The sequence below is a fragment of the Notamacropus eugenii genome, chromosome 3 (assembly GCF_028372415.1).
Source record: "Notamacropus eugenii isolate mMacEug1 chromosome 3, mMacEug1.pri_v2, whole genome shotgun sequence".
Lineage (NCBI taxonomy): Eukaryota > Metazoa > Chordata > Mammalia > Diprotodontia > Macropodidae > Notamacropus > Notamacropus eugenii.
In genome coordinates this window covers 184,533,573-184,547,423 of record NC_092874.1, presented here as the reverse complement: position 1 = coordinate 184,547,423, position 13,851 = coordinate 184,533,573, and the positions used below count along the sequence as shown (strand labels likewise).

Sequence of the window (13,851 nt, the reverse complement as noted above, 5' to 3'; positions counted from 1 at the left end):
AGGTACTCAAGACACAGTAGTCAATGAATATAGCAATCTACTGATTGATAAACCCAAGGACCCCAGCTTCTGGGATAAGAAATCACTGTTTGACAAAAATTGCTGGGAAAACTGGATAACAGTGTGGTGGAAACTAGGCATAGACCAATGCTTGATACCATACACAAGAATAAAGTCCAAATGGGTACATGATTTAGGTATAAAGATTGATACTATAAACAAATTAGTGGAGTAAGGAATAGTGTATTTATCAAATTTATGGAGAAGGGAAGAATTTTTGACTAAACAAGAGATAGAAAGCATTATGAAATGCAAAATGGATAATTTTGATTACATTACACTGAAAAGTTTTTGTGCAACCAAACCCAATGCAAAGAAGTTTAGAAGGGAGGCAGAAAACTGGGAAAGAATTTTTACTAGTGTCTGTGATAAAGGCCTCATTTCTAAAATATGTAGAGAACTGAGTCAAATGTACAAGAATAAAAGTCATTCCTCAATTGATAAATGTTCAAATGATATGAGCAGGCAGTTTTCAGAGGAAGAAATCAAAGCTATCTATAGTCATATGAAAAATGCTCTAAATCACTGTTGATTAGAGAGATGCAAATCAAAACAACTCTGAGGTACCACATCACACCTCTCAGATTGGCTAACATGACCGAACTGTTGGAGAAGATGTGGAAGAGTTGGAACACTAATTCATCGTTGGTGGAGCTTTGGGCTGATCCAGGCATTCTGGAGAGCAATTTAGAACTATGCCCAAATGGCTACAAAAATGTGAAATACCCTTTAACTCAGCAGTACCACTTCTAGGACTGTATTCCCAAGAGATCAAAAAAATGGGAAAGGATCCCACATGTACAAAAATATTTATAGCAGCACTCTTTGTGGTGGCCAAAAACTGGAAATCAATTGCCCATCAATTGGGGAATGGCTGAATACATTGTGGTATATGAATGTAATGGAGTACTATTGTGCTATAAGAAATGATGAACAAGAAGACTTCAGAGAGTCCTGGAAAGACATATATGATCTGATGCTGAGCCAAAGAAGCAGAACCAGGAGAACTTTGCACAGCAACAACTAGAGTGTGTGAGGATTTTTTTCTGGTAGGCTTAGAACTTCATTGCAATGCAAGGACTTAAAAAATTCCCAGTGGTCTTTTAAGGCAAAATGCCTTCCATGTCCAGAAAAAGAACTATGGAATTCAATTGCAGAATGTAGCAGATCATTTTCTTTTGTGTTATGTTTGGTTTGTTCTATGATTTCTCCCCATTCATTTTAATTCTTCTATGCAACATGACCAAGGTGAAAATGTATTTATTAGGAATGTATATGTACATACAATAAAATTGTATGCCGTCTCAGGGAGGAAGGGGGGAGGTAGGAGAGGGGCAGGTAGGAGGGAAGGAGGGGGGAAAAATCTAAGTTACATGGAAGTGATTGTAGAACACTGAAAATAAATAAAATAATAATTTTAAAAAGAGTTACAAGATTGTGTTTGGAGAATGCAATTGCAAAATTCTCCAATTCCCTAAGACTACCATTAATAAGTATGAATTATTTCCATTAACTATTTCCTTTAATTTCTCAGAGGCCATTTTAAATCTTCATTAAAGGCATAGAACTGCAGGATAGTAGAGTTAAAAATTATATCCTCTAACTAACCCTCATTGTAAAAATGGGGAAAGTCCATCCCTGTGCGTTTCCTAAAGTCATACAGTAAATTGTTGAAGGGCTCAAACTAGAACCCAAGTAAAGCCTCTTTTCAGTAAACTTCACTTAATATTCGTTGAACTATCAGGTGATTCTTTTTCTCATCTAAATCCTGTCCAGTTAAACATTTACTTTAGAAATAGACTCTAGTAATGAGATTATCCAGAGGCAAACCATCTGAACTATTATCATAGTTCATACTGAACACTTGACCAAAAAAAAATGGTTATTTTTTTTTTGTGCCCACTTTCTCCTCAGCTTTATGTAATCAAGTACCACTGGTGAACTGAAACTACTCAGTGTTACCAGCGATCCCCTACCTGCTAAATCCAGTGGTCTTTTCCAGGCTTCATCCGCCTTGATCTCCCTGCAGCATTTGATTCTATTGATGATTCTTTTCTTATCTGGCTTCTAAAGCACCGCTCTCTCCTGATCTCCTTTTATGGGTTTGATCACCCCCTCCCAAATCTCCCTTGATGAATCATAGTTTATCTCCTGACCTCTTAGAGCTGTCATTTGCCTTCTCTTTTCTCCATTCCTTCCACTGGTGATTTCATTTGCTTCTGATGTTTCAAGTATCACCTTAATATTTGAAATAGGAACTAGGTCTGTGATTTCACTGGGATAGGGAAACTTCTTGCACCAACACAGGTCAGCAGCTTCTTTGAAACGTAAATCTTAGAAAGCTACGGAAGGCACTAAGAAGTTAAGGGACTTGCCCAGGATCACACAGACAGGCTGTGTCAGAGGCTGGACTTGAATTCTGATCCTCTTGGCTTCAAAGCCTCCGTTCACTGTGGTGGGCTACCTTGTAGTTTTATCTGTTTCTGAGGTCTTGTGTCATGTTGACATTTGATAATACTCAGACTTATGTATCTACACCTAATCTCACCTTAATGCCTATCCCACATCATCAGCTACCTGGTGGGCATCTCTTGGACTTTATGTAGGCATCATTTAGACATTCAACATGTCTAAAACCAGAACTCAGCTATTGCCATGTTTGCTCCTTAACACCTACCAGTTTGGGGCACGCAATCACAATAACAACAGTGATTTTAAGTTTTCAAATGACAGATATCTCATTTTATCTTCACAACAACCCTAGGATATAGTGCTGTTGCTGTTTCCATTTTACAGGTAAGGAAACTGAAACAAAGATGAAGTGGCTTTCCTAGGGTCATGTAGTAATAAAGTGTTTTAGGCTGATTTCAAACTCTATCCATTCTGCCACCTAGCTGCCCTTAGGGTACCCCCAGCCTCAGTCACCTAGATTCATAGCCTTTCTTTGTCTGTTACTCTTCATATCCAGTCACTTGTCCTCTTTGTCTTCTGCCTCCACAACTCTGTAATTCAGCTTCTCTCCTCTCCACTCACACTTTGTTATGGTTCAGTCACTTCAGTTGTGTCTGACTTTTCGTGATCCCATTTGGAGTTTTCTTTGCAAGAATACTGGAGAGGTTTGCCGTTTCCTTCTCCAGCTCATTTGACAAATGAGGTAACTGGCATAAACAGGGTTAAGTGACTTGCCCAGGGTCACACAGCTAATAAGTGTGAGGTCAGATTTGAACTCAGGTCTTTCTGACTCCAGGCCCAGTGCTCTATCACCTGTGCCAAACAGCTACCCATTCACTATCATCACCCTAGAGCGTCCTCTTTCTTATGGACTGCTGTAGTGGCCTCCTGATTGTTTTCTCTGCTTCCATTCTTTCTTCCTTTCCAGTCTGCCTTTCACATAGCTGCCAGAAGTAATCTCCCAAAAATGTCTAACCATCTAACTCCTTAGATCAAAAAATTTCAGTTACTTCCCATTACTTCTAAAATAAAACAGAAACTCCTTAGATTGTCATTTATGTCCTTCCACAGTCTACCTCCAACACACCTTTCCAACTTTACTTAATGCTTCTCTCTTTTTCAGTGTTTGGTGCAATAAGTGCTTAAAAAATGCTTTTTGTTTGATTCACAAACTCTACATTCCACCCAAATTGGGTTCCTCTCTGTGTCCTGAATTCAGCATTCTGTTCTATTTTCCACCTTTCTGCATTCACAAAAATTGTTCTTCCCTCCTTTCGCCCTCTCCTGTCCATGCTTGGAAGGCATCATCTCTGCCTCAGAATTGTCTTCCTTCAAGGCTTAACACAGGTAACACTTGCACTGCCAAACTTTGATTGAGCTCTGTTTTTAGTGCTCTCTCCCTCTTCTAGTTTCCTTGACCTAAACTTATTTTTGTTCTTGCCTTTTCTCTACTGTCTTTATCCAGTAGAACATAAACACCTTGAAGACAGGCACTGTTTCATTTTTGGTTTTGTATGTAAGTCATTTAAGAAACGTTTATTTGCTGAATCATCATTTAGATTGAAAGGATTTGCTTTTCTACATGTTGGGCTTACTATAAATATAATATAAATTCCTTTAAGTTGAATATTAAAATTAAGCTTTATAAATACAAATAAATTGTTGTTATTCCTAATGTTATGTTTTATGGTAACTAGCAAGTTCCTTTTTTTTAATTTTTAGTTTTCCCACAAAGTTCACATTGAAGCCTTGTGTGAAATTAAGAAAATTTATCACCAGGAAGAATTTAAGCAACTGAAGAAAACATCCTTGACATTTCCTAGAGACTGTCAGGATAAGTCAGCTGATAAAGGTAAATATTGAAACAATAGTTTACAACTATGTACAATTTATTTTACTTTTTTATAATTTCTTTTGAGCATTTGAAACTCAGTTATATAGATATAGATATACACATACACACACCTATATAAGCACTGTATAAATATAAACTAAGTTATTGCAATTAATTGCATTTTTTAAAATTTATAAATCATTTTTTCAGGCACTGTTTCACAGCCATTGCACTCAGCTGGTACTATTCATTTTGCTCTGTAAGTTTTGTCCTTTATAGCAAAAAGGGTGATTCAGTGAGTGACTGAAGGAATAATATGTTGTGAAATGAGTAGTTTAGTCCAACTGAAATATGAGTAAAACTTATCAAACTTATAATTATTTGAAAGTACCACAACTTTTTCGGTTATTTTTTTTAATAAGAGAAGCAGATATACGTTATATACTTACTACTCTCCTTGGAGGTTTTGGAAACCAGACTAGTGGGATTTGTGAATTAGGGGAAGAATTATACCTAATTTATTTTTTAAAGAACAAGAATTATTAGCATTTTGAAGCTTATCTGCCTTGTAAACTGTTGTTTGCAATTTTGTTTTGATGTTTATTGTTATATTCATATGGTGCTGGGCCCATTTAGTGCTAAATAAATGCTTAGCAAATACCTGTTGATACTTTCTGAGGCTGAGGTCTTTATTGTTTTTAGATATGTGGCCTGTGTATGTAGAACTGACCAATGAGAAGATATATGGCTGTGATTTTATTGTCAGTGCAACTGGAGTCATGCCAAATGTTAAACCTTTCCTTGATGGCAACAACGTAAGAAAACACTTTGTATTTGTCTGAAAATGTAGTTTATTGGGATATAATGGGATGTCAGTAGTCTTTATGCAGAAGTCTAATTCAAAATACATGTAGAATTTGTCTCAGAATTGGGGTTTGAAATTTTATTAACACCCAGTGTAGTGGTTTTCAGTTTTGGCTATATTTATTTATAGATTTATAGTGGCATCAATTCCTTGATCATCCTAAATAGTTACTAGTTCCACCAATACATTTACTTCACCTTGATACTTAAAATTAGATTGACATGAGCCTAAAACAACTGATGAATTTCGAAGGGTGGCTGCATAGTAGTAAATGAGCCTGCCTTTTACTTGATTAATACTTAAACTTTATGAGTATATAAGAAGTACACAGGTTCATTTTTCTTTTTTTATATTTTATTTTTTCCAATTATATGAAAAAACAATTTTTAACATTCATTTTCTAAAATTTTGAGCACCAAATTCCCTCTCTGCCTTTCCTCCTTCCACATTGAGAAGGCAAGCAATTTGACATGGGTTATACATGTGTAGTCATGCAAAACATATTTCCATATCTGTCATGTTGTGAAAAGAAAACACTGATCAAAAAAATAAAGTAAAAGTATTCTTCTATATGCATTCAGACTATCAGTTCTTTCTCCAGAGGTAGATAGTATTTTTCATAAGTTCTTCAGAATTGTCTTGGATCTTTGTATTGCTGTGAATAGTCATTTACAGTTGAGCATTGTACATTACTGCCATTATGCAGTTTCATTTTTTTCAGTTCAGAATGATTGATGAAATCCCAGAAGGAAGATATTAGGCTAGCTGGATGCTGGTCTAAAAGTGTTCTAAATAGTTCTTTGGAGATTTTCTTTCTTCAAGTGCTTCATTGGTTTGGGTTTGTGCAATGAGTCCTTTTCCTGTTTTCTTTTTATTCATTAAATTTAAGCCTACTAGACCAGTGAGTAAAATTGGGCTTTTCCTAGTTTAGCATGTAAAAGGCCTTGTTTTGCTATCTTTTTTATTTTTATTATTTTTACACATATTTTTAGTTTATGCTAGGTGAAGATGGTGGCCTGAAAGTGGATGATCATATGCGTACATCGCTTTCCAATATCTATGCTGCAGGAGATATATGTACTGCATCATGGCAACCTAGTCCAGTCTGGCAGCAGGTAAGCCTACCTATCTCGTGTTATACTTTTATGTAACTTATTCAATTTTTCTACAAGTAATTAAACAGAAGACACCTCAGAGGATGAGGTAATATTGAAAAACTTGTGGAGCAATGAGTGGAAATTAGCTTTAATCCTAGTTAGGTAATCATAGTATTGGCACAGGCCACTGTGTCTTTTTTTCAGATTTTTTAAATATTGTGGTGGTTTTCCTTGTACTTATTATTTAGAAGTTTGAGAGTAAAATATTGTTTTGTTTCAGTTGCATGGCATAGTGGATTTAAGAAGTGTCCTTGGAGCCAGGAAAGCTTGAGTTCAAGCCCTGCCTCAGAGCTACAATTAGGGCTTTTCTCACCAGGAGTTCCTGATGCCATTGTGATTATGAGTCCACACCAAAATACATTTTTAACCTGTTTTCAAAGGTAGAAACTGGAGATTAAGTATTTTGTTCCCTGGGTATCTTTTATTCTGTTCCATATTTCACTTATTGCCATTTTAAGGACTTCATTCACATTACTTGCTTCTCAGTGATTTGCTGTCAGACTCATTTCAGTCTGGGGGTTCCTGAGATCCTTTCAGGGGGTCCAGGAGGTCAAAAATATTTTAGTGATAATATTAAGGTGATAAAAAAATGGATAGTTAATATAACCCACATAAACAATAGCTTTTTGGGGAGTCTTCAGTGATTTTTAAAAATGTAAAGAGTCCCTGAAACCAAAAAACTTGAGAACTGCTAGTCTAGACCAGCTTAAACCTGAAAACAAGAATCCTCTCTGCACTTGCAGCCTTTTACTTGAAGATCTCTAGGGGCTGGGAATAATCACTCCTAAAATAGCCTATTACAGTTTTATACTGCTGATTGTTAGGAAATTTTTACTTTTTATCAAGTTGATCTGTATCTCTGCAGTTTCTACCTGTTGCTCTTACTGCTACTTGCTAGAGCCAAGAAAAAACAATTCTAATCCCTTTTCTATGTGATGTGATTATATGATAACCCTACTTACAATAGCTATAATTGCCCTCCTAATCCTCCAGCCTAAACATTCTCATTTTCTTCAGCTGAGTTTCATTACAAAGTTACATTCATATAATAATGATAAGTTAGCAAAGAGAAGAGCAAAGTTCAGGATAGTGTGAGTGTCTAATGAAGGGATTCTAAAAGTTTTTATGAAATTTATTTATGAAATTTTATTATTTTTTATGAAATTTTTTTAATGAATTTGTATGAAATTTATTATGAAATTTTTATGGTGAGTTAAGATGGCAGAAAATTCCATGATAGGGAAAAGTACTAAAAGCTTTGGCAAGGAAAAGTTAATTTCAAAATTTCTGTGGAGTTGACCACCCTTATAGTCCTTTCTGAAACAAACATTTTCACCAGATTTTTACTAAGGAGGTGTTGGGTTTTTTTGTTTTACTAGAGAATACATCATTTGGTGTTGTAATCGGAAAAGCTACTAAAAGCCACTTTGTTGGAACCTTTTCCTTAAAGTGAAAGTTACTTCTACTGAATTAAACAAAATCATGAAATTTAATATCTAGCACTAGAGTTAAAATAATTTCACTTGATCCTTGCTACAATTCTATGAGGGGGGCAATATAAATATCACTATCCCTATTTTATAAATGAGAAACTTAGACTCAGAAGTTCAGTGACTTGTCCATGATAAGAAAGGTCTGTCTTTCTCTCCCTCTGTCTCTCTGTAATACACATACACACTCATAAATGATAAAGCTTCTGCTTCCACAGATTTAGTAAAATAGAGTTGATAATCATATCAACATATCTAATAATCCCCAATTTAGGAGGTTTTTTCCAAGAGGTATTTTCCCCTTCAGAAAATGGGGGTGCATTTTTTACAAAAATTTATTGTAACAAAGAAAACAGACAAAATATGCACTCACTGATTATGTCTACCAGTGTATATCTATTCTGAGCTACTAAATCCCAGCTTCTCTGCATTACTTCATACAGATCATCCTGCGTTTATCAGAATTCTTGATATTTGTCGTTTCTAACTGCACACATTAATATTCCATACATTTATAAACCAATTTTTTTTAGTCATGCTGGGTGATTGCATTTTTTTTTTCAATTGAAAAATATTAGAAATATAGATTAGATTCTCAGGTCAGTTTCACAAATATCTATTTAATAGCCCTTGGCAGGACAGAACTGATTCCTTTAATACTGCAAGGATCTGTGATTTCTTTGATATGTGTTCACTTCATAGACACGAATTTCAATCCATCTGTGCTTTACTGTGATAGTCTCTTTTGAGAGTTGTAATGGCCAAAAACTGTTCCACCTCTAGGCTAACCTGTTCTTGATCCTTCTCCTCATTTCCTTAGACACCTCATCTTAAGTGCGCCTTTGAAACTTCTGCAGCATCACCATAGGACTTTGCAGGACTTATGGCGTAATCTATGAGAACCCAGGGTCACTTTCATACTGCAATGAAGTATTGAAGTAGAGCTTAAAAGTAGTTATCTTACCAATAATACTAAAGCTAACCATGGTGTATAACAATATTTTTATGAGACAATTAATAAGAATTATAATTTTTTTAGGACTCTAGCAACCTATTTCCTTTTGCTTCATTGGGAACTCCCTCAGGTCCAGACTGATGTCTCTAAAGACCTTCCATAGAAGCATGTGTAGTATATGACTTCTTATCAATATAATGTCAGAAGTTAAACTAGATTGGCTCCTTAGTGATCTTTTTTTTTCTTTTGTGATCTTTAGAGATCATCTACCTCACTTCTGCTGCTACCAACTATTGTTTTTGAAAGGGGTTTCACTTCCTTAGCACACTTGGAACAGAACACAGTCATACTTTTTCTCTTTACACTACTATCTCAGAAACAAACACACAGCTCTTTCAGGGTGTTAGAATATTTACTACTATAAAAAATAATAAAAAATTACTTCTTGTGCTAATTTTTTTCCACTTGGATTTTATCAAAGAATATTTGTTTGTTTTATTCAAAGACCTGAAGATTAATCTGTTTAATTTTTAAAAACTCAGACTCAAGCTAAAGCATTTTTTCACAGGCACTTGGGTTGGGGACTCTAGAAATGCCGTTGAGACAAATGAGTAGCCACAGTGGTTTATTTTCCAGTCTCTTTGTCCTCACCAGCCTGCTCTTGGTCTTACTGCTCTTGGAGCTGGTGAGGATGGAAATATAAAGTAGCAGCAATGGGAAAGAAGTTCCTGCAGCCAACATTATTAAAGCACGTATACAAGCCAGGTTATGTTAAGTATATTCTTAGTGTCATGTCAGGTATCTTTTTGCCCTTTTTTTCCCAGAGGATGGTGAGAGGGGTATCAGGGTCTGGATCTGTGCTTTTTCTTTGGTGTATGCAACCTTTGGTATGGAATTTTTTCAGCTTTCACTATGAGCACTGAGAGGTTAAGAGATTTGTCCATGGTCACATGACTAGTATCAGAAATAGGATTTGAAACCCAGTGCTTTATCCACTGCACTATACTGCTCCTTATAACAAAAACAGTGAGTTTTAATAGTTAAGTTCAAAAATTCTTTCCAATGCAGCAAACTTTGAACTGAGGTAACATTTATCAAATTCATTGTTTGTTTTTTAATTTGTAAAAGTAATTGCAATTTAATTTTAGCAAATTCATTTGATCTGAATTGTGGTTTATTTAGTTCCTTACAAAGAATTTTTAAAGGTAATGTAATCTGATAATGTAATAAGTGTACTATATCCTGCCAAAAAAATTTTTAAATATAATTCTACAACTTTCAGATGAGGCTGTGGACTCAAGCTAGACAGATGGGAAACTATGCAGCAAAATGCATGGCTGCAGATGCTCTGGGAGACTCTATTGACATGGATTTCAGTTTTGAACTTTTTGCTCATGTAACAAAATTTTTTAACTATAAGGTAAGTACCTTGTTATGCTGTAATCAGTTATCAAATATGGCATAATATTTCTTGCACACACAGTGTTGATATCTGGCTTTTGGATCATTTAGGTAATATTTATCTTTTTCTAATTTAATCTAAAATTAACCTCAAACTCTTAGGTTGAAAGAGACTTCAAAATTCACCTATACACCAACCTCTCCCTGAACACAGGAATTCCTTGTGTAACATTCCTGAGAAGCAATATCTGCTCATTTCCCTTTTGGAATACTGTAATCTGAGACTTCTACCTGTTTTTGTCTGCTTCTCTGGGTTCAAGTAAAATAAATTTAACCTAATCTATACAGTAAGCCCTTCAAATACTTGAAAGACCATTATCACATCCCTCTTAAATCTCTTCCACTCTAGGTCAGATAACCACATATTCTTCAACCAGTTCCTCCTCTGGCATTGTCACTAGTTCTTTACAGTCCTGCTAGCCCAGGTCTGACAGTGTTTCAAGTTTGTTGTGTCTTTGCTAAATTGTGGTGCCTAGAATTAATCAGTATTCTATATGTGGTTTAAGCAGGACTATTATCACCCCTCATTCAAGGTGCTGATCATGTTAAGTTTTTGTTTTAAAATTCATTTTATTGATGCTTTTTTGTCTTTTCGTAAGGCATTTTTGAATATACTACTTCCCTTTTCAATATACTAGTAACATGTTGTAGAATTCCTCAGCCTATGGTTTTAAAGTTCATCCCTCTCCCTTTTAAAACTGTCAGTTGTACAGTTTTACATCTTCTCTCCTTTAGCACTTCTCTTATTCTTTATTTTTTGAAGATGGACAGATATATACCCTTCAAGAGACCCAGCTTTGAAGTCAAAGGACTGGATTTCAAATCCCTCATCTGATGCTAGGGATTTTAAGTGAATTTCATAGATTTTTTTTTTTCTGATTTCTGTTAATAATGTAGTTTTTTCAACTTATGACAATTTTTTTAAAAATTTAAGTACCCATTGAAACATAACCTTTGCTTCTCTTTTCAGGTCGTATTATTGGGAAAGTACAATGCCCAAGGTTTAGGTTTAGATCACGAATTAATGCTAAGATGTACGAAAGGACAAGAATATGTTAAAGTAGTCATGCAAAACGGACGGATGATGGGAGCCATTCTAATTGGTGAAACAGATTTGGAAGAAACATTTGAAAATTTGATTTTAAACCAGATGAACCTTTCAGCATATGGAGAAGATTTGCTAGATCCAAATATTGATATAGAAGACTATTTTGACTAAAAAATATTTACTTTAAGTCACTGGAAATGAGAAGAATCTCAAGTCAAGGCAGAAAGTTGAATCATTGTAGCAACTTAGATGGTAAACATGCCTAAGTTAACTATGCAAGGGTCTTAATGGTGAATATTTTTATGGAATGATGTGAAATTAATTTAAAATATCAATAAGTGTGCCCAACTAATTGATTTTTTTAACTGTATTATTGATCAACTTGAACATATGATATAGTTGAGAAATCACATGTTTTACATTTCACAGACTGAGGATCCCCTAAAGAAGGGACCCTAGAGGCAATTTAGGCAAACCTCTCTCTGAACAAGACCTCTTCCTCTATATTCATGCTCAACAACTGGTCATCTAGCCTTGGCTTGAAGACTTGGGGTAGAGGTGGGAAAGAAGGGTGAGCGAGAAGAGATCCCTACCTCCCAGGACAGCCTGTTTCACTTTAAGATCATTTTGTTATGAAGTTTTTTCGTTATGTTAAGCTTAAATTTGCCACTTCAACTCATTTAGTCCTAGTTCTGCCTCTTGGTCCCAGCAAAACAAGTCTAATGCCTCATCTTTCTGATCCTTGAAGGTAGCTATCTTATTCTCTAAATCTCATCTTCCTATAGTCTCAAGGTCCCCTTGATTTGCTCCCCTTCACATCCTCTGCAGTTCAGTCCTTTGTATTCTTCATTTCTGGCACTCTGATCTCTGCATTTATGCACTGTTCCCCCATACCTGGAATGCATTTTCTCACAATCTCTTAGAATCCTTAGTTTCATTCAAAGTTCAGTCCAGGTGCCCCCTTTAACATGAGGCCTTTCCTGGTTCTCTTACCTGCTCACTGCCTCCCTCCATCCCCCATTTTATTCATTTTGAATATATTTATGTATATATTGTCTCCCCTAAAACAAACACCTTACAGGCAGGAAATTTTTCTCCAGTGCCTGATGTATAATAGGCATTTAATAATTGTTTAATGATTGGCTAATTGACCAAGGTTGAGTATAACAGAACTGTCGCCTCCCTAATCATTTAGTACACTTTCTCCCAAAGCAGCCAAAGATAACATTAGCTTTTTCAGCTAACGTATCAGACTGTTGACTCATGTTGAGTTACCAACCCACTAAAACCCACAGCTCTTTTTCACATGAACTCTGCTATACTATACATGCAAAATTCATCTTTTTAACTGTATATTTATATTTATTCAATTTGTAGCTGTTGAAGATTTTTCTAATCATGTCACTGAGAAATAATAAATGTACAGGGGGGTGGAGCCAAGATGGCAGAGTAGAAAGACACACATACGCTACCTCTGAACCCACAGCCCATAAAATATCTGTAAAAAAGAACTCCTAACAAATTCTGGAGCAGCAGAAGCCACAGAACAACGGAGCGGAGGAGATTTCTGTTCCAGAGTGACCTGAAAACCTCTCACAAAATATCCTTCGCACTGTGGACCCGGAGCCGAGCCCAGCCCTGCCTTGGCCGCGCACCAAGAGGAGCGGATCCGAGCAGGCTTCAGGGACAGAATCTCCAGCGGCCGCGCAAGTCCCTCCACCCACGGGCCCCAAAGGTTGGTGAGAGGGTCTTCTTGGTTTGCCAAGAGGGGAGTGGGGTGCCCCCATAACTCAGGCCCCCTCAGGAGGCAGCAAGGAGCAGGCAGGAGCCAGGATCCATTGTTGAAGGTCTCTACATAAAACCCCTGAGGGAACTGAGCCTGTGAGGCAGCCTTGCCCCCACCTGAGCACCTGAACTTAATCTCACACTGAATAGCAGCCCCACCCCCCACCCAAAGCCCTGAGGCTGGGAAGCAGCATTTGAATCTCAGACCCCAAGCGCTGGCTGGGAGGATCTGGAGGTGAAGTGGGTGTGAAGAGAATATTCAGAAGTCAAGTCACTGGCTGGGAAAATGCCCAGAAAAGGGAAAAAAAATAAGACTATAGAAGGTTACTTTCTTGGTGAACAGGTATTTGCTCCCTTCCTTTCTGATGAGGAAGAACAAGGCTTACCATCAGGGAAAGACACAGAAGTCAAGGCTTCTGTATCCCACACATCCAAAATAAATATTCCATGGGCTCAGGCCATAAAAGAGCTCAAAAAGGATTTTGAAAATCAAGTTAGAGAGGTGGAGGAAAAGCTGGAAAGAGAAATGAGAGACATGCAGTCAAAGCATGAACAGCAGGTCAGCACCCTGCTAAAGGAGACCCAAAAAAATGCTGAAGAAAATAACACCTTGAAAAATAGACTAACTCAATTGGCAAAAGAGGTTCAAAAAGCCAATGAGGAGAAGAATGCTTTCAAAAGCAGAATTAGCCAAATGGAAAAGGAGATTCAAAAGCTCACTGAAGAAAATAGTTCTTTCAAAATT

General features: G+C 36.4%; 1 protein-coding gene across 2 annotated transcripts in view; it reads left to right on the top strand.

Annotated features, from left to right (window-relative positions):
* Positions 1–11,673, top strand: part of PYROXD1 (pyridine nucleotide-disulphide oxidoreductase domain 1) — a 34,673-nt gene extending 23,000 nt beyond the window's left edge. For both annotated transcript variants that reach the window (XM_072653547.1, XM_072653548.1), the window contains exons 8-12: positions 4,234–4,363; positions 5,048–5,160; positions 6,203–6,325; positions 10,095–10,232; positions 11,244–11,673. In XM_072653547.1, coding sequence (XP_072509648.1) covers positions 4,234–4,363; positions 5,048–5,160; positions 6,203–6,325; positions 10,095–10,232; positions 11,244–11,492 — 753 coding nt within the window. In that variant the 3' untranslated portion in view covers positions 11,493–11,673. The remainder of the gene's footprint in view (positions 1–4,233; positions 4,364–5,047; positions 5,161–6,202; positions 6,326–10,094; positions 10,233–11,243) is intronic.
* Positions 11,674–13,851: the final 2,178 nt, after the last annotated feature.